The sequence below is a fragment of the Scyliorhinus torazame genome, chromosome 21 (assembly GCF_047496885.1).
Source record: "Scyliorhinus torazame isolate Kashiwa2021f chromosome 21, sScyTor2.1, whole genome shotgun sequence".
Classification (NCBI taxonomy): Eukaryota; Metazoa; Chordata; class Chondrichthyes; order Carcharhiniformes; family Scyliorhinidae; genus Scyliorhinus; species Scyliorhinus torazame.
In genome coordinates, this window is record NC_092727.1 from 57,302,145 (window position 1) to 57,329,890 (window position 27,746).

The 27,746-nt window shown below is 50.0% G+C and overlaps 1 protein-coding gene across 2 annotated transcripts in view; it reads right to left on the minus strand.

The window, feature by feature from the left end:
* Positions 1-18,576: 18,576 nt before the first annotated feature.
* Positions 18,577-27,746, minus strand: part of LOC140398302 (ATP-sensitive inward rectifier potassium channel 1-like) — a 112,914-nt gene continuing 103,744 nt past the window's right edge. For both annotated transcript variants that reach the window (XM_072486830.1, XM_072486831.1), the window contains exon 2: positions 18,577-23,114. In XM_072486830.1, the coding sequence (XP_072342931.1) occupies positions 21,982-23,091 (1,110 nt within the window). In that variant the 5' untranslated portion in view covers positions 23,092-23,114 and the 3' untranslated portion in view covers positions 18,577-21,981. The remainder of the gene's footprint in view (positions 23,115-27,746) is intronic.

Genomic DNA, 27,746 nt, shown 5'->3' on the forward strand with positions numbered 1-27,746 from the left:
ATACAAGTGACACTGTTACTGCCCCCATACCCATACAAGTGACACTGTTACTGCCCCCATACCCATACAAGTGGCAGCGTTACTGCCCACATACACATACAAGTGACAGTGTTACTGCCCCCATACCCATACAGGTGACAGTGTTACTGCCCCCATCCCCATACAAGTGACAGTGTTACTGCCCCCATACCCATACAAGTGGCAGCGTTACTGCCCCCATCCCCATACAAGTGACAGTGTTACTGTCCCCATACCCATACAAGTGACACTGTTACTGCCCCCATACCCATACGAGTGACAGTGTTACTGCCCCCATACCCATACAAGTGGCAGCGTTACTGCCCCCATCCCCATACAATTGACAGTGTTACTGCCCCCATACCCATACAAGTGGCAGCGTTACTGCCCCCATACCCATACAAGTGACAGTGTTACTATCCCCATACCCATACAAGTGACACTGTTACTGCCCCCATGCCCATACAAGTGACACTGTTACTGCCCCCATGCCCATACAAGTGACACTGTTACTGCCCCCATACCCATACAAGTGGCAGCGTTACTGACCCCATCCCCATACAAGTGACAGTGTTGCTGCCCCCATTCCCATACAAGTGACAGTGTTACTGCCCCCATACCCATACAAATGACAGTGTTACTGCCCCCATACACATACAAGTGGCAGCGTTAATGCCCCCATCCCCATACAAGTGACAGTGTTACTGTCCCCATACCCATACAAGTGACAGCGTTACTGACCCCATCCACATACAAGTGACTGTGTTACTGCCCCCATACCCATACAAGTGACTGTGTTACTGCCCCCATACCCATACAAGTGACAGTGTTACTGATCCCATACCCATACAAGTGACACTGTTACTGCCCCCATGCCCATACAAGTAACAGTGTTACTGCCCCCATCCCCATACAAGTGACAGTGTTACTGCCCCCATACCCATACAAGTGACAGTGTTACTGCCCCCATACCCATACAAGTGACACTGTTACTGCCCCCATACCCATACAAGTGACAGTGTTACTGCCCCCATACCTATACAAGTGACACTGTTACTGCCCCCATACCCATTCAAGTGGCAGCGCCACTGCCCCCATCCCATACAAGTGACAGTATTACTGTCCCCATACCCATACAAGTGGCAGCGTTACTGCCCCCATCCCCATACAAGTGACAGTGTTACTATCCCCATACCCATACAAGTGACAGTGTTACTGCCCCCATACCCATACAAGTGACACTGTTAGTGCCCCCATACACATACAAGTGACACTGTTACTGCCCCCATACCCATACAAGTGACACTGTTACTGTCCCCATACCCACACAAGTGGCAGCGTTACTGCCCCCATCCCCATACAAGTCACAGTGTTACTGTCCCCATACCCATACAAGTGGCAGCGTTACTGCCCCCATACCCATACAAGTGACAGTGTTACTGCCCCCATACCCATACAGGTGACAGTGTTACTGCCCCCATCCCCATACAAGTGACAGTGTTACTGCCCCCATACCCATACAAGTGGCAGCGTTACTGCCCCCATCCCCATACAAGTGACAGTGTTACTGTCCCCATACCCATACAAGTGGCAGCGTTACTGCCCCCATACCCATACAAGTGACAGTGTTACTGTCCCCATACCCATACAAGTGACTGTGTTACTGCCCCCATCCCCGTACAAGTGACACTGTTACTGCCCCCATACCCATACGAGTGACAGTGTTACTGCCCCATACCCATACAAGTGGCAGCGTTACTGCCCCCATACCCATACAAGTGACAGTGTTACTGCCCCCATACCCATACAAGTGGCAGCGTTACTGCCCCCATCCCCATACAAGTCACAGTGTTACTGCCCCCATACCCATACAAGTGAAAGCGTTACTGACCCCATCCCCATACAAGTGACAGTGTTACTGCCCCCAAACCCATACAAGTGACTGTGTTACTGCCCCCATTCCCATACAAGTGACAGTGTTACTGATCCCATACCCATACAAGTGACACTGTTACTGTCCCCATACCCATACGAGTGACAGTGTTACTGCCCCCATACCCATACAAGTGGCAGCGTTACTGCCCCCATCCCCATACAAGTGACAGTGTTACTGCCCCCATACACATACAAGTGGCAGCGTTACTGCCCCCATCCCCATACAAGTGACAGTGTTACTGTCCCCATACCCATACAAGTGACAGCGTTACTGACCCCATCCACATACAAGTGACTGTGTTACTGCCCCCATACCCATACAAGTGACTGTGTTACTGCCCCCATCCCCATACAAGTGACAGTGTTACTGCCCCCATACCCATACAAGTGACAGTGTTACTGCCCCCATCCCCATACAAGTGACACTGTTACTGCCCCCATACCCATACAAGTGACAGTGTTACTGCCCCCATACCCATACAAGTGACACTGTTACTGCTCCCATACCCATTCAAGTGGCAGCGCCACTGCCCCCATCCCCATACAAGTGACAGTATTACTGTCCCCATACCCATACAAGTGGCAGCGTTACTGCCCCCATCCCCATACAAGTGACAGTGTTACTGCCCCCATCCCCATACAAGTGACACTGTTCCTGCCCCCATACCCATACGAGTGACAGTGTTACTGCCCCATACCCATACAAGTGGCAGCGTTACTGCCCCCATACCCATACAAGTGACAGTGTAACTGCCCCCATACCCATACAAGTGGCAGCGTTACTGCCCCCATCCCCATACAAGTCACAGTGTTACTGTCCCCATACCCATACAAGTGAAAGCGTTACTGACCCCATCCCCATACAAGTGACAGTGTTACTGCCCCCATACCCATACAAGTGACTGTGTTACTGCCCCCATTCCCATACAAGTGACAGTGTTACTGATCCCATACCCATACAAGTGACACTGTTACTGTCCCCATACCCATACGAGTGACAGTGTTACTGCCCCCATACCCATACAAGTGGCAGCGTTACTGCCCCCATCCCCATACAAGTGACAGTGTTACTGCCCCCATACCCATACAAGTGACAGTGTTACTGCCCCCATACCCATACAGGTGACAGTGTTACTGCCCCCATCCCCATACAAGTGACAGTGTTACTGCCCCCATACCCATACAAATGACAGTGTTACTGCCCCCATACACATACAAGTGGCAGCGTTACTGCCCCCATCCCCATACAAGTGACAGTGTTACTGTCCCCATACCCATACAAGTGACAGCGTTACTGACCCCATCCACATACAAGTGACTGTGTTACTGCCCCATACCCATACAAGTGACTGTGTTACTGCCCCCATACCCATACAAGTGACAGTGTTACTGATCCCATACCCATACAAGTGACACTGTTACTGCCCCCATGCCCATACAAGTAACAGTGTTACTGCCCCCATCCCCATACAAGTGACAGTGTTACTGCCCCCATACCCATACAAGTGACAGTGTTACTGCCCCCATACCCATACAAGTGACACTGTTACTGCCCCCATACCCATACAAGTGACAGTGTTACTGCCCCCATACCCATACAAGTGACACTGTTACTGCCCCCATACCCATTCAAGTGGCAGCGTTACTGCCCCCATCCCCATACAAGTGACAGTATTACTGTCCCCATACCCATACAAGTGGCAGCGTTACTGCCCCCATTCCCATACAAGTGACAGTGTTACTATCCCCATACCCATACACGTGACAGTGTTACTGCCCCCATACCCATACAAGTGACACTGTTACTGCCCCCATACACATAAAAGTGACACTGTTACTGCCCCCATACCCATACAAGTGACACTGTTACTGCCCCCATACCCACACAAGTGGCAGCGTTACTGCCCCCATCCCCATACAAGTCACAGTGTTACTGTCCCCATACCCATACAAGTGGCAGCGTTACTGCCCCCATACCCATACAAGTGACAGTGTTACTGCCCCCATACCCATACAGGTGACAATGTTACTGCCCCCATCCCCATACAAGTGACAGTGTTACTGCCCCCATACCCATACAAGTGGCAGCGTTAGTGCCCCCATCCCCATACAAGTGACAGTGTTACGGTCCCCATACCAATACAAGTGGCAGCGTTACTGCCCCCATACCCATACAAGTGACAGTGTTACTGTCCCCATACCCATACAAGTGACTGTGTTACTACCCCCATCCCCATACAAGTGACACTGTTACTGCCCCCATACCCATACGAGTGACAGTGTTACTGCCCCATACCCATACAAGTGGCAGCGTTACTGCCCCCATCCCCATACAAGTCACAGTGTTACTGTCCCCATACCCATACAAGTGAAAGCGTTACTGATCCCATACCCATACAAGTGACACTGTTACTGTCCCCATACCCATACGAGTGACTGTGTTACTGCCCCCATACCCATACAAGTGGCAGCTTTACTGCCCCCATCCCCATACAAGTGACAGTGTTACTGTTCCCATACCCATACAAGTGGCAGCGTTACTGCCCCCATACCCATACAAATGACAGCGTTACTGCCCCCATACCCATACAAGTGACAGTGTTACTGCCCCCATCCCCATACAAGTGACCCTGTTACTGCCCCCATACCCATACGAGTGACAGTGTTTCTGCCCCCATACCCATACAAGTGGCAGCGTTACTGCCCCATCCCCATACAAGTGACAGTGTTACTGCCCCATACCCATACAAGAGGCAGCGTTACTGCCCCCATACCCATAAAAGTGACAGCGTTACTGACCCCATCCCCATACAAGTGATACTGTTACTGCCCCCATGCCCATACAAGTGACACTGTTACTGCCCCCATACCCATACAAGTGGCAGCGTTACTGACCCCATCCCCATACAAGTGACAGTGTTACTGCCCACATACCCATACAAGTGACAGTGTTACTGCCCCCATCCCCATACAAGTGACAGTGTTACTGCCCCCATACCCATACAAGTGACAGTGTTACTGTTCCCATACCCAGACAAGTGACACTGTTACTGCCCCCATACCCATACAAGTGACAGTGTTACTGCCCCCATCCCCATACAAGTGACAGTGTTACTGCCCCCATACCCATACAAGTGACAGTGTTACTGCCCCCATACCCATACAAGTGGCAGCTTTACTGCCCCCATCCCCATACAATTGACAGTGTTACTGTCCCCATACCCATACAAGTGACAGCGTTACTGACCCCATTCCCATACAAGTGACTGTGTTACTGCCCCCATACCCATGCAAGTGACTGTGTTACTGCCCCCATACCCATACAAGTGACAGTGTTGCTGCCCCCATACCCATACAAGTGACACTGTTACTGCCCCCATACACATACAAGTGACACTGTTACTGCCCCCATACCCATACAAGTGACACTGTTACTGCCCCCATACCCATACAAGTGGCAGCGTTACTGCCCCCATACCCATACAAGTGACAGTGTTACTGCCCCCATACCCATACAGGTGACAGTGTTACTGCCCCCATCCCCATACAAGAGACAGTGTTACTGCCCCCATACCCATACAAGTGGCAGCGTTACTGCCCCCATCCCCATACAAGTCACAGTGTTACTGTCCCCATACCCATACAAGTGACTGTGTTACTGCCCCCATACCCATACAAGTGACAGTGTTACTGATCCCATACCCATACAAGTGACACTGTTACTGCCCCCATGCCCATACAAGTAACAGTGTTACTGCCCCCATCCCCATACAAGTGACAGTATTACTGCCCCCATACCCATACAAGTGACAGTGTTACTGCCCCCATACCCATACAAGTGACACTGTTACTGCCCCCATACCCATACAAGTGACAGTGTTACTGCCCCCATACCCATACAAGTGACACTGTTACTGCCCCATACCCATTCAAGTGGCAGCGTTACTGCCCCCATCCCCATACAAGTGACAGTGTTACTGTCCCCATACCCATACAAGTGGCAGCGTTACTGCCCCCATCCCCATACAAGTGACAGTGTTACTATCCCCATACCCAAACAAGTGACAGTGTTACTGCCCCCATACCCATACAAGTGACACTATTACTGCCCCCATACACATACAAGTGACACTGTTACTGCCCCCATACCCATACAAGTGACACTGTTACTGCCCCCATACCCATACAAGTGGCAGCGTTACTGCCCCCATAGCCATTCAAGTGACAGTGTTACTGCCCCCATACCCATACAAGTGACAGTGTTACTGCCCCCATCCCCATACAAGTGGCAGCGTTACTGCCCCCATCCCCATACAAGTCACAGTGTTACTGTCCCCAGACCCATACAAGTGACAGCGTTACTGACCCCATCCCCATACAAGTGACTGTGTTACTGCCCCCATCCCCATACACGTGACAGTGTTACTGATCCCATACCCATACAAGTGACACTGTTACTACCCCCATACCCATACGAGTGACACTGTTACTGCCCCCATACCCATACAAGTGACTGTGTTACTGCCCCCATTCCCATACAAGTGACAGTGTTACTGATCCCATACCCATACAAGTGACACTGTTACTACCCCCATACCCATACGAGTGACACTGTTACTGCCCCCATACCCATACAAGTGGCAGCGTTACTGCCCCCATCCCCATACAAGTGACAGTGTTACTGTCCCCATACCCATACAAGTGGCAGCGTTACTGCCCCCATACCCATACAAATGGCAGCGTTACTGCCCCCATACCCATACAAGTGACAGTGTTACTGCCCCCATCCCCATACAAGTGACCCTGTTCCTGCCCCCATACCCATACGAGTGACAGTGTTACTGCCGCCATCCCCATACAAGTGACTCTGTTACTGCCCACATACCCATACGAGTGACAGTGTTTCTGCCCCATACCCATACAAGTGGCAGCGTTACTGCCCCCATCCCCATACAAGTGACAGTGTTACTGCCCCATACCCATACAAGTGGCAGCGTTACTGCCCCCATACCCATATAAGTGTCAGCATTACTGCCCCCATACCCATAAAAGTGACAGCGTTACTGACCCCATCCCCATACAAGTGACACTGTTACTGCCCCCATACCCATACAAGTGACAGTGTTACTGCCCCCATACCCATACAAGTGGCAGCGTTACTGTCCCCATACCCATACAAGTGGCAGCGTTACTGACCCCATCCCCATACAAGTCGCAGCTTTACTGCCCCTATCCCCATACAAGTGACAGTGTTACTGCCCCCATACCCATACAAGTGACACTGTTACTGCCCCCATACACATACAAGTGACACTGTTACTGCCGCCATACCCATACAAGTGACACTGTTACTGCCCGCATACCCATACAAGTGGCAGCGTTACTGCCCCCATACCCATACAAGTGACACTGTTACTGCCCCCATACCCATACAAGTGGCAGCGTTACTGCCCCCATCCCCATACAAGTGACAGTGTTACTGCCCCCATACCCATATAAGTGGCAGCGTTACTGCCCCCATACCCATACAAGTGACAGTGTTACTGCCCCCATTCCCATACAAGTGACACTGTTACTGCCCCCATACACATACAAGTGACACTGTTACTGCCGCCATACCCATACAAGTGACACTGTTACTGCCCGCATACCCATACAAGTGGCAGCGTTACTGCCCCCATACCCATACAAGTGACAGTGTTACTGCCCCCATACCCATACAGGTGACAGTGTTACTGCCCCCATCCCCATACAAGTGACAGTGTTACTGCCCCCATACCCATACAAGTGGCAGCGTTACTGCCCCCATCCCCATACAAGTGACAGTGTTACTGTCCCCATACCCATACAAGTGGCAGCGTTACTGCCCCCATACCCATACAAGTGACAGTGTTACTGTCCCCATCCCCATACAAGTGACATAGTTACTGCCCCCATACCCATACGAGTGACAGTGTTACTGCCCCCATACCCATACAAGTGGCAGTGTTACTGCCCCCATCCCCATACAAGTGACAGTGGGACTGTCCCCATACCCATACAAGTGGCAGCGTTACTGCCCCCATACCCATACGAGTGACAGCGTTATTGCCCCCATACCCATACAAGTGGCAGCATTACTGCCCCCATCCCCATACAAGTGACAGTGTTACTGCCCCCATACCCATATAAGTGGCAGCGTTATTGCCCCCATACCCATACAAGTGACAGTGTTACTGCCCCCATTCCCATACAAGTGACAGTGTTACTGCCCCCATACCAATACAAGTGACAGTGTTACTGTCCCCATACCCATACAAGTGACAGTGTTACTGCCCCCATACCCATACAAGTGGCAGCGTTACTGCCCCCATCCCCATACAAGTGACAGTGTTACTGTTCCCATACCCATACAAGTGACAGTGTTACTGACCCCATCCCCATACAAGTGACTGTTTTACTGCCCCCATACCCATACAAGTGACTGTGTTACTGCCCCCATACCCATACAAGTGACAGTGTTACTGATCCCATACCCATACAAGTGACACTGTTACTGCCCCCATGCCCATACAAGTAACAGTGTTACTGCCCCCATCCCCATACAGGTGACAGTTTTACTGCCCCCATACCCATACAAGTGACAGTGTTACTGCCCCCATACCCATACAAGTGACACTGTTACTGCCCCCATACCCATACAAGTGACAGTGATACTGCCCCATACCAATACAAGTGACACTGTTACTGCCCCCATACCCATTCAAGTGGCAGCTTTACTGCCCCCATCCCCATACAAGTGACAGTGTTACTGTCCCCATACCCATACAAGTGGCAGCGTTACTGCCCCCATCCCCATACAAGTGACAGTGTTACTATCCCCATACCCATACAAGTGACAGTCTTACTGCCCCCATACCCATACAAGTGACACTGTTACTGCCCCCATACCCATACAAGTGACACTGTTACTGCCCCCATCCCCATACAAGTGACAGTGTTACTGTCCCCATACCCATACAAGTGGCAGCGTTACTGCCCCCATACCCATACAAGTGACAGTGTTACTGCCCCCATACCCATACAGGTGACAGTGTTACTGCCCCCATCCCCACACAAGTGACAGTGTTACTGATTGTGTAGAAGATTGTAGTTTTGTAGTTTAGTCGGGCAGTATGGTCGGCGCGGGCTTGGAGGGCCGAAGGGCCTGTTCCTGTGCTGTACATTTCTTTGTTCTTTGTTCTTTACAAGTGACAGTGTTACTGCCCCCATACCCATACAAGTGGCAGCGTTACTGCCCCCATCCCCATACAAGTGACAGTGTTACTGTCCCCATACCCATACAAGTGGCAGCGTTACTGCCCCCATACCCATACAAGTGACAGTGTTACTGTCCCCATACCCATACAAGTGGCAGCGTTACTGCCCCCATACCCATACAAGTGACTGTGTTACTGCCCCCATACCCATACAAGTGACAGTGTTACTGATCCCATACCCATACAATTGACACTGTTACTGCCCCCATGCCCATACAAGTAACAGTGTTACTGCCCCCATCCCCATACAAGTGACAGTATTACTGCCCCCATACCCATACAAGTGACAGTGTTACTGCCCCCATACCCATACAAGTGACACTGTTACTGCCCCCATACCCATACAAGTGACAGTGTTACTGCCCCCATACCCATACAAGTGACACTGTTACTGCCCCATACCCATTCAAGTGGCAGCGTTACTGCCCCCATCCCCATACAAGTGACAGTGTTACTGTCCCCATACCCATACAAGTGACAGTGTCACTGCCCCCATACCCATACAAGTGACACTGTTACTGCCCCATACCCATTCAAGTGGCAGCGTTACTGCCCCCATACCCATACAAGTGGCAGCGTTACTGCCCCCATCCCCATACAAGTGACAGTGTTACTATCCCCATACCCAAACAAGTGACAGTGTTACTGCCCCCATACCCATACAAGTGACACTGTTACTGCCCCCATACACATACAAGTGACACTGTTACTGCCCCCATACCCATACAAGTGACACTGTTACTGCCCCCATACCCATACAAGTGGCAGCGTTACTGCCCCCATAGCCATACAAGTGACAGTGTTACTGCCCCCATACCCATACAGGTGACAGTGTTACTGCCCCATCCCCATACAAGTGACAGTGTTACTGCCCCCATACCCATACAAGTGGCAGCGTTACTGCCCCCATCCCCATACAAGTGACAGTGTTACTGTCCCCATACCCATACAAGTGGCAGCGTTACTGCCCCCATACCCATACAAGTGACAGTGTTACTGTCCCCATACCCATACAAGTGACAGTGTTACTGCCCCCATCCCCATACAAGTGACACTGTTACTGCCCCCATACACATACGAGTGACAGTGTTACTGCCCCCAGACCCATACAAGTGGCAGCGTTACTGCCCCCCTACCCATACAAGTGACAGTGTTACTGCCCCCATACCCATACAAGTGGCAGCGTTACTGCCCCCATCCCCATACAAGTCACAGTGTTACTGTCCCCATACCCATACAAGTGACAGCTTTACTGACCCCATCCCCATACAAGTGACTGTGTTACTGCCCCCATACCCATACAAGTGACTGTGTTACTGCCCCCATTCCCATACAAGTGACAGTGTTACTGATCCCATACCCATACAAGTGACACTGTTACTACCCCCATACCCATACGAGTGACAGTGTTACTGCCTCCATACCCATACAAGTGGCAGCGTTACTGCCCCCATCCCCATACAAGTGACAGTGTTACTGTCCCCATACCCATACAAGTGGCAGCGTGACTGCCCCCATACCCATACAAATGGCAGCGTTACTGCCCCCATACCCATACAAGTGACAGTGTTACTGCCCCCATACCCATACAAGTGACCCTGTTACTGCCCCCATACCCATACGAGTGACAGTGTTTCTGCCCCCATACCCATACAAGTGACAGCGTTACTGACCCCATACCCATACGAGTGACAGTGTTACTGCCCCCATACCCATACAAGTGGCAGCGTTACTGCCCCCATCCCCATACAAGTGACAGTGTTACTGTCCCCATACCCATACAAGTGGCAGCGTTACTGCCCCCATACCCATACAAATGGCAGCATTACTGCCCCCATACCCATACAAGTGACAGTGTTACTGCCCCCATCCCCATACAAGTGACCCTGTTACTGCCCACATACCCATATGAGTGACAGTGTTTCTGCCCCCATACCCATACAAGTGGCAGCGTTACTGCCCCCATCCCCATACAAGTGACAGTGTTACTGTCCCCATACCCATACAAGTGGCAGCATTACTGCCCCCATACCCATACAAATGGCAGCATTACTGCCCCCATACCCATACAAGTGACAGTGTTACTGCCCCCATCCCCATACAAGTGACCCTGTTACTGCCCACATACCCATACGAGTGACAGTGTTTCTGCCCCCATACCCATACAAGTGGCAGCGTTACTGCCCCCATCCCCATACAAGTGACAGTGTTACTGCCCCATACCCATACAAGTGGCAGCGTTACTGCCCCCATACCCATACAAGTGGCAGCATTACTGCCCCCATACCCATAAAAGTGACAGCGTTACTGACCCCATCCCCATGCAAGTGACATTGTTACTGCCCCCATGCCCATACAAGTGACACTGTTACTGCCCCATACCCATACAAGTGGCAGCGTTACTGACCCCATCCCCATACAAGTGACAGTTTTACTGCCCCCATACCCATACAAGTGACAGTGTTACTGCCCCCATACCCATACAAGTGGCAACGTTACTGTCCCCATACCCATACAAGTGGCAGCGTGACTGACCCCATCCCCATACAAGTCGCAGCTTTACTGCCCCCATCCCCATACAAGTGACAGTGTTACTGCCCCCATACCCATACAAGTGACACTGTTACTGCCCCCAGACACATACAAGTGACACTGTTACTGCCGCCATACCCATACAAGTGACACTGTTACTGCCCGCATACCCATACAAGTGGCAGCGTTACTGCCCCCATACCCATACAAGTGACACTGTTACTGCCCCCATACCCATACACGTGGCAGCGTTACTGCCCCCATCCCCATACAAGTGACAGTGTTACTGCCCCCATACCCATATAAGTGGCAGCGTTACTGCCCCCATACCCATACAAGTGACAGTGTTACTGCCCCCATTCCCATACAAGTGACACTGTTACTGCCCCCATACACATACAAGTGACACTGTTACTGCCGCCATACCCATACAAGTGACACTGTTACTGCCCGCATACCCATACAAGTGGCAGCGTTACTGCCCCCATACCCATACAAGTGACAGTGTTACTGCCCCCATACCCATACAGGTGACAGTGTTACTGCCCCCATCCCCATACAAGTGACAGTGTTACTGCCCCCATCCCCATACAAGTGACAGTGTTACTGCCCCCATACCCATACAAGTGGCAGCGTTACTGCCCCCATCCCCATACAAGTGACAGTGTTACTGTCCCCATACCCATACAAGTGGCAGCGTTACTGCCCCCATACCCATACAAGTGACACTGTTACTGCCCCCATACCCATACGAGTGACAGTGTTACTGCCCCCATACCCATACAAGTGGCAGCGTTACTGCCCCCATCCCCATACAAGTGACAGTGTTACTGTCCCCATACCCATACAAGTGGCAGCGTTACTGCCACCATACCCATACAAGTGGCAGCGTTACTGCCCCCATACCCGTACAAGTGACAGTGTTACTGCCCCCATCCCCATACAAGTGACCCTGTTACTGCCCCCATACCCATACAAGTGACAGCGTTACTGCCCCCATACCCATATAAGTGGCAGCGTTACTGCCCCCATACCCATACAAGTGACAGTGTTACTGCCCCCATTCCCATACAAGTGACAGTATTACTGCCCCCATACCGATACAAGTGACAGTGTTACTGCCCCCATACCCATACAAGTGACAGTGTTACTGCCCCCATACCAATACAAGTGGCAGCGTTACTGCCCCCATCCCCATACAAGTGACAGTGTTACTGTTCCCATACCAATACAAGTGACAGCGTTACTGACCCCATCCCCATACAAGTGACTGTGTTACTGCCCCCATACCCATACAAGTGACTGTGTTACTGCCCCCATACCCATACAAGTGACAGTGTTACTGATCCCATACCCATACAAGTGACACTGTTACTGCCCTCATGCCCATACAAGTAACAGTGTTACTGCCCCCATCCCCATACAGGTGACAGTGTTACTGCCCCCATACCCATACAAGTGACAGTGTAACTGCCCCCATACCCATACAAGTGACACTGTTACTGCCCCCATACCCATACAAGTGACAGTGATACTGCCCCATACCAATACAAGTGACACTGTTACTGCCCCCATACCCATTCAAGTGGCAGCTTTACTGCCCCCATCCCCATACAAGTGACAGTGTTACTGTCCCCATACCCATACAAGTGGCAGCGTTACTGCCCCCATCCCCATACAAGTGACAGTGTTACTATCCCCATACCCATACAAGTGACAGTCTTACTGCCCCCATACCCATACAAGTGACACTGTTACTGCCCCCATACCCATACAAGTGACACTGTTACTGCCCCATACCCATACAAGTGGCAGCGTTACTGCCCCCATACCCATACAAGTGACAGTGTTACTGCCCCCATACCCATACAGGTGACAGTGTTACTGCCCCCATCCCCACACAAGTGACAGTGTTACTGATTGTGCAGAAGATTGTAGTTTTGTAGTTTAGTCGGGCAGTATGGTCGGCGCGGGATTGGAGGGCCGAAGGGCCTGTTCCTGTGCTGTACATTTCTTTGTTCTTTGTTCTTTACAAGTGACAGTGTTACTGCCCCCATACCCATACAAGTGGCAGCGTTACTGCCCCCATCCCCATACAAGTGACAGTGTTACTGTCCCCATACCCATACAAGTGGCAGTGTTACTGCCCCCATACCCATACAAGTGACAGTGTTACTGCCCCCATCCCCATACAAGTGACACTGTTACTGCCCCCATACCCATACGAGTGAGTGTTACTGCCCCCATATCCATACAAGTGGCAGCGTTACTGCCCCCATACCCATAAAAGTGGCAGCGTTACTGCCCCCATACCCATACAAGTGGCAGCGTTACTGCCCCCATCCCCATACAACTGACACTGTTACTGCCCCGATACCCATACGAGTGACAGTGTTACTGCCCCCATACCCATACAAGTGGCAGCGTTACTGCCCCCATCCCCATACAAGTGACAGTGTTTCTGCCCCCATACCCATACAAGTGGCAGCGTTACTGCCCCCATACCCATACAAGTGACAGTGTTACTGCCCCCATACCCATTCAAGTGACACTGTTACTGCCCCCATACCCATACAAGTGGCAGCGTTACTGCCCCCACCCCCATACAAGTGACAGTGTTACTGCCCCCATACCCATACAAGTGGCAGCGTTACTGCCCCCATCCCCATACAAGTGACAGTGTTACTGTCCCCATACCCATACAAGTGGCAGCGTTACTGCCCCCATACCCATACAAGTGACAGTGTTACTGCCCCCATTCCCATACAAGTGACACTGTTACTGCCCCCATACACATACAAGTGACACTGTTACTGCCGCCATACCCATACAAGTGACACTGTTACTGCCCGCATACCCATACAAGTGGCGGCATTACTGCCCCCATACCCATACAAGTGACAGTGTTACTGCCCCCATACCCATACAGGTGACAGTGTTACTGCCCCCATCCCCATACAAGTGACAGTGTTACTGCCCCCATCCCCATACAAGTGACAGTGTTACTGCCCCCATACCCATACAAGTGGCAGCGTTACTGCCCCCATCCCCATACAAGTGACAGTGTTACTGTCCCCATACCCATACAAGTGGCAGCGTTACTGCCCCCATACCCATACAAGTGACACTGTTACTGCCCCCATACCCATACGAGTGACAGTGTTACTGCCCCCATACCCATACAAGTGGCAGCGTTACTGCCCCCATCCCCATACAAGTGACAGTGTTACTGTCCCCATACCCATACAAGTGGCAGCGTTACTGCCACCATCCCCATACAAGTGGCAGCGTTACTGCCCCCATACCCGTACAAGTGACAGTGTTACTGCCCCCATCCCCATACAAGTGACCCTGTTACTGCCCCCATACCCATACAAGTGACAGCGTTACTGCCCCCATACCCATATAAGTGGCAGCGTTACTGCCCCCATACCCATACAAGTGACAGTGTTACTGCCCCCATTCCCATACAAGTGACAGTATTACTGCCCCCATACCGTTACAAGTGACAGTGTTACTGCCCCCATACCCATACAAGTGACAGTGTTACTGCCCCCATACCCATACAAGTGGCAGCGTTACTGCCCCCATCCCCATACAAGTGACAGTGTTACTGTTCCCATACCCATACAAGTGACAGCGTTACTGACCCCATCCCCATACAAGTGACTGTGTTACTGCCCCCATACCCATACAAGTGACTGTGTTACTGCCCCCATACCCATACAAGTGACAGTGTTACTGATCCCATACCCATACAAGTGACACTGTTACTGCCCTCATGCCCATACAAGTAACAGTGTTACTGCCCCCATCCCCATACAGGTGACACTGTTACTGCCCCCATACCCATACAAGTGACAGTGATACTGCCCCATACCAATACAAGTGACACTGTTACTGCCCCCATACCCATTCAAGTGGCAGCTTTACTGCCCCCATCCCCATACAAGTGACAGTGTTACTGTCCCCATACCCATACAAGTGGCAGCGTTACTGCCCCCATTCCCATACAAGTGACAGTGTTACTATCCCCATACCCATACAAGTGACAGTCTTACTGCCCCCATACCCATACAAGTGACACTGTTACTGCCCCCATACCCATACAAGTGACACTGTTACTGCCCCCATACCCATACAAGTGGCAGCGTTACTGCCCCCATACCCATACAAGTGACAGTGTTACTGCCCCCATACCCATACAGGTGACAGTGTTACTGCCCCCATCCCCACACAAGTGACAGTGTTACTGATTGTGTAGAAGATTGTAGTTTTGTAGTTTAGTCGGGCAGTATGGTCGGCGCGGGCTTGGAGGGCCAAAGGGCCTGTTCCTGTGCTGTACATTTCTTTGTTCTTTGTTCTTTACAAGTGACAGTGTTACTGCCCCCATACCCATACAAGTGGCAGCGTTACTGCCCCATCCCCATACAAGTGACAGTGTTACTGTCCCCATACCCATACAAGTGGCAGTGTTACTGCCCCCATACCCATACAAGTGACAGTGTTACTGTCCCCATACCCATACAAGTGACAGTGTTACTGCCCCCATCCCCATACAAGTGACACTGTTACTGCCCCCCTACCCATACGAGTGAGTGTTACTGCCCCCATACCCATACAAGTGGCAGCGTTACTGCCCCCATACCCATAAAAGTGGCAGCGTTACTGCCCCCATACCCATACAAGTGGCAGCGTTACTGCCCCCATCCCCATACAAGTGACACTGTTACTGCCCCCATACCCATACGAGTGACAGTGTTACTGCCCCCATACCCATACAAGTGGCAGCGTTACTGCCCCCATCCCCATACAAGTGACAGTGTTTCTGCCCCCATACCCATACAAGTGGCAGCGTTACTGCCCCCATACCCATACAAGTGACAGTGTTACTGCCCCCATACCCATTCAAGTGACACTGTTACTGCCCCCATACCCATACAAGTGGCAGCGTTACTGACCCCATCCCCATACAAGTGACAGTGTTACTGCCCCCATCCCCATACAAGTGACAGTGTTACTGCCCCCATACCCATACAAGTGACAGTGTTACTGCCCCCATACCCATACAAGTGGCAGCGTTACTGCCCCCATCCCCATACAAGTGACAGTCTTACTGTCCCCATACGCATACAAGTGACAGCGTTACTGACCCCATCCCCATACAAGTGACTGTAACTGCCCCAACCCTTACAGGTGGCAGTGTTACTGCCCCCATACCCATTCATGTGGCAGTTACTGCCCCAACCCTTACAGGTGGCAGTGTTACTGCCCCCATACCCATACATGTGGCAGTTACTGCCCCCATACCCATACAAGTGGCAGTAACTGCCCCCATACCCAAAGAAGAGGCAGTGTTACTGCCCCCATACCCGTAGAAGTGGTTGTGTTATTGCAGGTCCCCTTACAGGAGGCAGTGTTACTGCACCCCTACCCATACAAGTGTGAGCTACTGCCTCCATCCCCATAGAAGTGACAGTCACAGCCTCCATACCCCTACAAGACAATGCTCCTTTCTGCCTCCCTGTAATCTTCAAATACCTCCAAACCTCTCCAATAAATCAACACATTACTTCCAGATTGTTACCTCATAGATTACATAGAACATACAGTGCAGAAGGAGGCCATTCGGCCCATCGAGTCTGCACCGACCCACATTAATCCCTCACTTCCACCTTATCCCCACAACCCAATAACCCCTCCCAACCCTTATGGACACTGCGGGTAATTTAGCATGGCCAATCCACCTAACCTGCACGTCTTTGGACTGTGGGAGGAAACCGGAGCACCCGGAGGAAACCCACGCGGACACGGGGAGAACGTGCAAACTCCGCACAGACAGTGACCCAGCGGGGAATCGAACCTGGGACCCTGGCGCTGTGAAGCCACAGTGCTAATCACTTGTGCTACCGTGCTGCCTCAGTTGAACCAAGTCAAAAGCGTCAGCGGAAACTTGTTGAGTGGGGTTTTAAATCGCCCCGGAATATGCTCTATCTTGCTTCCTAACAGTTGGTTCAATAACAGCAAGAAAAACGGTTCCTGCAAATTCGTTGACCAGTTTTGGTATTCTGCTGTTCCATCAACCCATTGATTCCAGTAGAGCTTTAAACCGCGCACTCGGTGCATCATTCCAGTTGCTTGACACCATACAGATTGTGCAGAACGCAGCCGGTGGATGCTGCTCGCCACCAACTCTGAAAACAGCTAGAAACAAAGTCACGACAGCAAGGCTGACAGTGCTGACTGTCAACAACTTTGGGAGCTTGGACATGTACAAAATAACATGAAAATCCAGAAGCTCCTGCAGGTGATTCTAGACTCATCCAGATATTACACAGCAGAGGTTTCCCCAGACTGTGACCTCCATTGCAATAGTGATCTGATGAGAATATGCCTCTAAGACTGTTAGTCTCACTGTAATAGCCGTGGAGAAGTTATACCCTGTTGACGGAAGTGTAACTGAGTTTTCAATGGTGTAATAACTTTCTGTGCAGTAAAACTCGATGACTCTGACTTCTTTAATTTGGCAACAGATTTAAAATGATGTGGGGTACGAGGGACAGATAGATCACCAGATATTTGTGGCAGGCTTTCTTCGAGGTAACTTTACCTTTCTGCTGAGGTCAAATGACAAGCCAATAAATCGCAACAAATACATTCAGTCCTCACCTGCAATGAACAAAGAGACATATCATACTGTGTCGTGAATTCTCGAACGAGTGGTCCCAGGAGGGAGGTTGTTCACTGGGGGACCAACTATAGAATTCAGCTCCTTTAAAAAAGACACTGGAGATTTATTTCAGAATTTAAACCTTTTTTTATTAAATGTTATACGCTCAAAAATAACATAACATCCATATTTGTTCCATTCAAACATCTCGGATTTTTCAAAAGTGCTCTTGATTTTTAAAATACTCCAATTTTCTTACAACGATATCTTCCAACATGAGCAATTTTTAAAAATTGTACCTAAATATATATGTTATTAGAAATAGATATTTCAATATTGAGATAATAACCATATCCCACCCAGGGAACACATCCTCATTTCTTCAAATTCAGAAATATCAGGGTGATCATTCATTAAGGTTTGAAAGTGAAGGAGGTAAATGAAGTGGCACGATGATTACACTTACAAACCTCGGAGAAGTGGGGCAAACTTTGAGATTATGGAAGAAAATGAATTGGAATTGGAGACAGCGTGATGAGTCCCGATATCGCAGAGAGGACAGATGAAGAGCGACAGCTTGTTGGACAGTCTGAGTGGAACTCAGGAAGTCAGAAAAATACAGAGGAATGATCATAAAAGCGGCATTGATTAATTCTTTAGAAAAGGGAAATATTGTAACCAAGAGGCTTGGCCAGGGTGTGGAGAATTGGGGTTTGTTGGCAGATCACATGTTTATTTTGTATAGCAGCTTAGTGCAGGACAGGCGTTTATATTTCGCAGCAAAGTCATAGCGAAGTGGAAATGTACACCTGACCATTAAAATTTCCAATTCAGTCAGAGTGTACAACAGTTACTGGACAAGGAATAATGTCCAAGTGAGACTCTACCAGTTGAACTTTAAAGGCACATTTTTGAGGTGATGTCGGATAAGCTTCACTCAGCACCTGATCGGGGTGAACTTACACTGCTGAATCCAAACATTAGCTTTGTATTGAGAAGAAATTATTTTCACACCTCCCTGTGCCACCCCCTGACCTGGTACTGACCCTCCCTGTGTCACCCCTTGACCTGGTACTGACCCTCCCTGTGTCACACCTGGCCTGGCACTGACCCTCCCTGTGCCACACCTGGCCTGGCACTGACAATCCCTGTGTCACATCTGGCCGGTCACTGACCCTCCCTGTGCCACACCTGGCCTGGCACTGACCCTCCCTGTGCCACACCTGGCCTGGCACTGACAATCCCTGTGTCACATCTGGCCGGTCACTGACCCTCCCTGTGCCACACCTGGCCTGGCACTGACCATCCCTATGTCACACCTGGCCTGGTACTGACAATCCCTGTGTCACATCTGGCCTGTCACTGACCCTCCCTGTGTCACACCTGGCCTGACACCTGACCCTCCCTGTGTCACACCTGGCCTGTCACTGACCTGCCCTGTGCCACACCTGGCCTGTCACTGACCCCTGTGTCACACCTGGCCTGTCACTGACCCTCCCTATATCACCTGGCCTGTCATTGACACTCCCTATGTCACACCTGGCCTGACACTGACCCTCCCTGTGTCACACCTAGCCTGACACCTGACCCTGCCTGTGTTACAACTGGCCTGACACTGACTCTCCCTCTGACACCCCCCTGGCCTGATACTGACCCTTCCTGTGTCACACCTAGCCTGACACCTGACCCTCCCTGTGCTACAGCTAGCCTGGCACTGACCGTCCCGGTGTCACACCTGGCCTGGCACTGACACTGACTCTCCCTTTGGCACACCTGGCCTGACATTGACACTCCCTGTGTCACACCTTGTCTGGCAGTGGCACTCCCTATGCCACCCAGGCCTAGAAATGAGGCTTATTGCGACCCCGGTCTGGAACTGACCCTGCCTGTGCCGCACCTAGCCTGGCACTGACCCTCCCTGTGTCAAACCTGGTCTGGCACTGACTCTCCCAGTGTCACACCTGGCCTGGCACTGACCCTGCCTGTGCCACACCTGGCCTGACAGTGACCGTCCCTGTGCCACACCTGGCCTGGTACTGACCCTCCCTGTGCCACACCTGGCCTGACACTGACCCTCCCTGTGCCACACCTGGCCTGACACTGACCCTCCCTGTGCCACACCTGGCCTGACACTGACCCTCCCTGTGCCACACCTGGCCTGACACTGACCCTCCCTGTGACCCCCTGGCCTGGAACTGAGGTTGTGTGTGACTCCCTGGCCTGACACTGACCCTCTCTGTGCCACACCTGGCCTGACACTGACCCTGCGTGTGCCACACCTGGCCTGACACTGACCCTCCCTGTGCCACACCTGGCCTGACACTGACCCTCCCTGTGCCACACCTGGCCTGACACTGACCCTCCCTGTGACCTCCTGACCTGACACTGACCCTTTCTGTGCCACACCTGGCTTGACACTGACCCTTCTTGTGACTCCCCATGGGCTGGCACTGACAGTCCCTGTGATACCCCTGGCCTGGGATTGACCTGTGATTGACCCTCCCTGTGAGGTCAGCAAGGTAGCACATTGGTTAGCACTATTGCTTCACAACTCCAGGGTGCCAGGTTCAATTCCCCGCTTGGGTCACTGTCTGTGCGGAGACTGCATGTTCTCCCCCTGTCTGCGTGGGTTTCTGACATCAATGCAGGCGGAGCAGGCTTTTGACCGGGTAGAATGGAGGTGCCTGTTTGAGGTTTTGGGGCGGATTAGGTGTGGGCCGACATTCATTTTGCGGGTGCAGTTGCTATATGCTGCCCCCACGGCAAGTGTTTGGATGAATGCGATGAATTTGGGATTCTTTAGGCTGCACAGGGGCACAAACTAGCCCGCTGTCCCCGTTGTTGTTTGTGTTGGCCATTGAGCTATTGCGTTTCGGGTGTCAAGAGAGTGAACAAAAAAAACAAAGAACAATACAGCTAGGGTGGCTTGGTAGCACAGTGGCTCACAGCTCCAGGGTCCACGTGGGTAGCACTGTTGCTTCACAGTGCCAGAGTCCCAGGTTCGATTCCCGGCTTGGGTCACTGTCTGTGCGGAGTCTGCACGTTCTCCCCTTGACTGTGTGAGATTCCTCCAGGTGCTCCGGTTTCCTCCCACAGTCCAAAGATGTGCAGGTTAAGTGGATTAGCCATGATAAATTGCCCTTAGTGTCCAAAAAGGTTAGATGGGGTTACTGGGTTACGGGAATAGGGTGGAGGTGTCGGCTTAAGTAGGGTGCTCTTTCCAAGGGCCGATGCAGACTCGATGGGCCCAATGGGCTCCTTCTGCACTGTAAATTCTATGATTCTACGATACCCATGGCCTGAGACTGACCCTCCCTGTGATACCCCTGGCCTGGGACTGACCTATGACACCCTGGCACTCCCTGTGACACTCCTGTACTGGCCCTCCCTGTGTTATACCTGCTTTAAGCTGCCTAAGGGTTTCTCTGGATATAAGTGAATGTTCAATACACAAACAAAATATTACCTTTTCAAAGGAATTTTCAGAGAAGTACCACATGCACATTCATCAAGCTGTGAAATATATCTTTACATTTTAGTCTCATTGACTTCATTGAGTTGGAATACAGGGTTGTCATAAGCTTTCTTCTCTTTGAGCTTGGCTTCTTTCTCCGTCTGCAGACAGTAGGCACAATGAGGAGTGTCCACCTGCACAGTCTTTCCGAAGTTGGAGAAATCAACTCTGTATTTCCCTTCTTTAGATTTGGAGACAATGGGGGAAAACCTGTAGCCCCAGAATACCTCCTCTGGGATGTAAGACGTTCTCACCTGGCAGGTGGCACTAGTGGCTTCTATTGTGCCATCTAAAAAGACCACCAACTCAAAGTCTTGCTGCTTGATGGTCTCAGCTGACATCTCGTAAAAGGGACTGGTTTTGTCAATGATGTGATAGACGGTGAGAGGAGATATAAAGAAGAGATTCTCATTCCCAGCATCAACGATAAAATCAATGTTGACTTGATCCATTATTATGGTCTCACCCTCTAGAGTCACAGTAGTTTTCAAAAGTTTTCCATAAATATGGCTGCCAATCAGCAGGCTCTTCCTGAGATTGGCCACTCGAATCAGGAGACACAATTTCCCCCCACGTTTGCTGATCACCGCACTCTTGCTGAATGTGATGGTTTTGGCTCGTTTCTTTGGTCTGGAGATCTTAGCCAAGATGGCACCGCACATGAAGGAATTAATGATGACACCGAGGATGGATTGAGTTACCAGGAGGAATATGGCTTCACCACACTGCTCCGTCACGCATCTGAAGCCATAACCAATCGTGACCTGAGTCTCGAGTGAGAAGAGAAAGGCAGATGTCAGCCCATTGATGTTCTGCACACAGGGCATATGATTCTCAGTGGGTGAAAATTCAGGAAGGTCCTTGTGCACGTATGCAACGGCATACCACAGCAAGCCAAAGAGGAACCAACTTCCGAGAAAGGCTGAAATAAAGATGGTCATCTGATACCTCCACTTAAGGTCAAGGACAGTTGTCCAAATATCCACAAGGAAGCCAATCCTTGAATGCTCCTTGATATTTCCAAATTCTATGTTACACCTGCCATCTTTGGAGACAAGCCGAGCTCGCTGACGATTACGCTCTGTTAGGTTTCTGGTGAATCTCCTGCGGAGGTATTTCAACATTCCGTGGAAAAATACCTTTTGATCTGTGAAGACAATGCCAAAGAATACATTAAACTCCATTATTTACCCTCCAGTGATCTTAAAGTCTCCTCCAAACACATTTCAACCACAAAACTGAAGAGGAAACTGGATTAAAATCACGTCTGGTGAAATTAAAATTTACAATCTAATTTCTATTAAAGTCTTGAATCTAGAGGTATGATTCATTGAGAAGCTGATAGGAATAACCTACGGGTGTTTAAAACAATAACAGGTTAGAAATTGTTACAAATCGGACAAACGTCTGTTAATGTTCAACTGCTAGTAAGCACTAACTTGACAAATAATGATGAGAATAATGTCCTCTGGTCACTGGGCATCTTTCAAGCTAAACGTGAAAGTTAAACAGCAAGCTAAATAGTTTTACTCTACCGAGTAAAGCGAGTTAAATAAAGACCTCACAATATAAATCTGGTTTTACATTGGAAGTCTTACCATTATTTTCTCAATAAATGGAGGGTCATTAACGGTCAAGTGGGGCACAGTCAGTTCTGATATGGAAGTAGCCAACAGTGGGCATCGAGATTGACGTTGGTTCACACCCAGTCTGGAACTATATTAATGTTTGTGTTAGTAGCTGTGATTTGTATTTATGTACAATGTCTTGAACTAGGCTAGTGAAACTATACCCACTGCCCTCATTCAAATGGATGTTGAAGGACACCCTGCAAGTGTGTCATACTGAGAGGGTGTTTAACTGGAACTTTAATAAAATGTTATTCATGGGATGTACGTGTTGTTGGTAAGGTCAGAATTTATTGACCATCCCGAATTGCCCTTGAGAAGTTGGCAGTAAGCCATCTGGTTGAAGCACAGTAGTCTTTATGGTGCAGGTGGATCCATTCTGCTGCCAATAAGGGAGCTCCAGGACTTTGATTCAGACACAATGATGGAACGACAATATACTTTCTAGCTAGGATGGTGTGTGACTTAGAGGGGGACTTGAAGCTGGTGGTGCGTTCATGCGTCTGCAACCCCTTACGTTACTATATCCTATGTCATGGCGGTTGCAGATTAGGAAGGTGTTATAGAAGGCTTTTTGGCGAGTTGTTGCAGTGTATCTTGCAAAAGGAACTCACCGCCCCCACTGTGCGTCGTTGATGGAATGCAAGGTAAAAATTCAACTCCGCTTCAGCCTGAGGAAACAGCCTGAGAGACCTGACTAATTGCTGGAAAAGATGTCCTCAGTGTCAACCTAGCTCAGTGATATCGCCTTTTCTTCTGAGCCAGAGCATTAGGGGTTGAAGCACCACTTGGAATTTTGTACGCAATCTGTACCGCCACTTCAGTTTGCAGTGAGTGGGTGCTGCATTGGTAGAGATCTCACATTTGGTTGAGTCATTAAACCAAGACTCTGCCTGCCTATTTAGGTGGATGTAAAATAGCCCAGGGATCTATTTGAAGAAGAGCAGGTCTTTGCTAACACTAATCTCTTGAACAACATCACCAGGAATAGATCAATTGGTCAGTGATTTAGTGACTGAATCCTGTAGCTTACTGTCTTGTGAATTGGCTGCTGCATTTGTGGACACACCAAAAGTCACAGTTGTAATCTGCCTTTAAAGGATAGCAGCATGGCGTCACGTTGAGGAAAGTGTGTCATGCCAATAGAATCCCTACAGTGCAGAAGGAAGCCATTTGACCCATAGAGTCTGCACTGACCCTCTTAAAAAGCACCCGACCGAGACCCATTCCCTCGCCCTATCCCCAGAGCCCCACCTAACATGCACATCTATAGACACCAAGGGGTAATTTTAGCATGGCTAATCCACATACCCAGCATATCCTAGGTCTCAGTTTCACATCAGCCTGGGGCAGAACACAGCACTTACAGCTCTGCAGCTCTGACATCCTCAAGCTCTCTGCCCGCGTATATATTTTCACATGTGCCTATTAGTAAATAAACCCACAACATGTTTGCACAATCCCTTATGAGTGATTAGTGCCTTTATATTCCTATAACACACATGACATGGTGTACAGCAATGGCTCTTTCTAAACAACATGATGCTTAGTCTGGTTGTAAGAATTCAGTACAGGCACAACATGATGAACAGTCTTAGATCGTGCTGCATGGCATGAGAAGACCACCAATGTTTTGATCAGTCCAACAGTCAGAGGGAGTGTTGAAACTGCAGCATGGTGACTGCACAGAAAGACTTTGAAAAGGCAGTGCCTGGATAGGCTTCATTAAAGAACTGGGAGGCAGACAGATCCCACATGGTCAGTAGGACAGCACATTGAGAGGTCCAGCATTGGGTAGGAAAGGCGAGTGACCAGGCTACATGCCGGATCGATAGCAAGAAAGAAAGAGTCCAAGAGAAACCCAAAAGAAAACAAAAGCATCATAAAAATCACGTCACAGAAGGTTGTGATTATAACGGGTGGCTTCAGGAGTTGCTGAACAATAAATTGAACAAAACAAGAAGGAAGATCGAAAGGATATTTTCCAAATGTCCACAAAATGTCCCTGTCTGAATTGGGACATAGCTGATCTAATCTCCGAATTAAAAATGTTTAAACAGCATACAGAGCTCTGGTTTCTTGATTCAGGTGTATCTTATCTGAACCAGCAAGCTATAAAAATCAACCAGAAACTAGGAATGAAGGTCTACACAGGCTGAACACAACAGGATTAACAGCAGGAGAGTCAAAAGATCAGCAAAAGATATGGACCACATTAGAAGACTGCTTCAGAATCAGGCAAAACGTCCATATTCGTCAACTAAAGCCATTTTGACAACAGCCTACAGAGTCCATGGACCACTTCATCAGCAGATGCAGAGAAAAGGGTGTATAATGTGATTCTTCAAACCCAGAGCTAGCAGACAGACTTGTTGAGTTGCTGATTTCATCCATTTCCCCATGGGAGCATTCCAGAAAGACCTGCTAGGCAAGCCCAAATTGTATAGCATCGAAGAGCTACTTGAGGCTAGATGTTATGACGCGATCCTCGTAGGTTGACAAAGTTTACAGCTCCTAAACTCAACCCCAATTGTTGACGCACTCACTAGAAGACTCAAACCACCAGGACATGTGGCAGGTTTGGCCTTCTACACGCCCCAAGGAAATGCCCAACTTTCAATCAATTCTGCAAGGCATGTGGCAAATAAGGGCCATTGGCATCGACAGTGCGCAGAACAAAGACTGACCCAGCTAAAAAGAGCTGTGCACTGTGCACAATGGGTACTTCAAGCAATAAGAATGACCAACCATTATCCCATTAGAAACTTAAACATCAGGTGATTGGCAAACCAGAAAATGATGGTGAACTACACGATGAGACGAGGAACGGTGAACACGTGTTTTACATGGTTAATCTCACGGAAAATATAGGTGCCGTCACAGAATCTGAAGTGTTCACGAAAATTCAAATGATCTGTCCCATAAAGTTGGTAACTACTCGTTATTGGCCAAGATTGATACAGGGGTATTATAACCTGCCTGCTTACCATTGGCTGGGGACTAATGACAATCCCACAATCCTGTGGGAGTATGAGCTTCCCCAATGAGGGGGGGCGGAGAAACCATTAGTAGACTCCCTGTATAAATAAAGCTGGCCACTTTGGAACCAGCAGGAAGGAGTGAGCAGCAAGCGAAGTTGCTGCTGCTGTTGTATATATATGTTATTGTAAATAAATGTTATTTCTTTGTATCCTTAAAATTCGTGCTGGATTCTTCATGGCCCTCACAAAACTGGCGACGAGGGTTAAAGTGAATAGCTGTCTACACTGCTGAAGCCACCTCCCTGGATTTTTGTTGGATACAGGTCGGAAGTTGTTTTTTATTGCACCATGCCTCTGTACAGATGTTTGGATGTTTTGGATGCTGCGCTGGAAAGCTGGAACCAGTACGCACAACGGATGCGTTACTATTTCCGGGCAAACAATATCACCGAAAACGAGCGCCAGGTGGTCATATTGCTCACCGCCTGCGGCCCGCATACGTTTGGGGTGATTAAGAGCCTTACGTACCCAGCTGCGCCGGACACCAAAATGTTTGATGAACTTGTGAATTTAGTGGGGCAACATTTTAACCCAACCCCATCCACAATAGTCCAACGTTGCTGGTTTAATACCGCTGAGAGGACCCCAGGAGAATCCCTTGCCGACTTTCTATCCAGGCTATGCAGGATTGCGGAGTACTGTGACTATGGTGAGACCTTGTCAGAAATGTTACGCGACCGTTTGGTTTGCGGTATTAACAATGCGGCCACCCAGAGAAAGTTGTTAGCTGAGCCAACATTGACTTTTCAACAGGCCATTCAAATAGTATTGTCCCGAGAGAGCGCAGAACGAGAAGTGCAGGAGCTACAGGGAATGGAGGTGCATGCCTTGGGGCGCAACCCCTTCCATCCGAAAACGTCCCCCCGCACTCCTGCGGTACCTTGGGCGAGGCGACGTCCGGATCGACGGCAGGAACCGTCGGACATTCCTCCCCGAAGGGAGCCTTCTCCAGAACCAATGAATGAGGAGCCATGTCCGTGTCAGACTTGTAGGCTCCGACCCCGTCACGGAAGCCGGTCCTGGGGGCGCCAGAGGCGCCATTGTTCCGACCGAAACTGGGACCAGCCCAGGGGCCGTACCTTCCATGTGGATGAACCTGCGGTGACTACT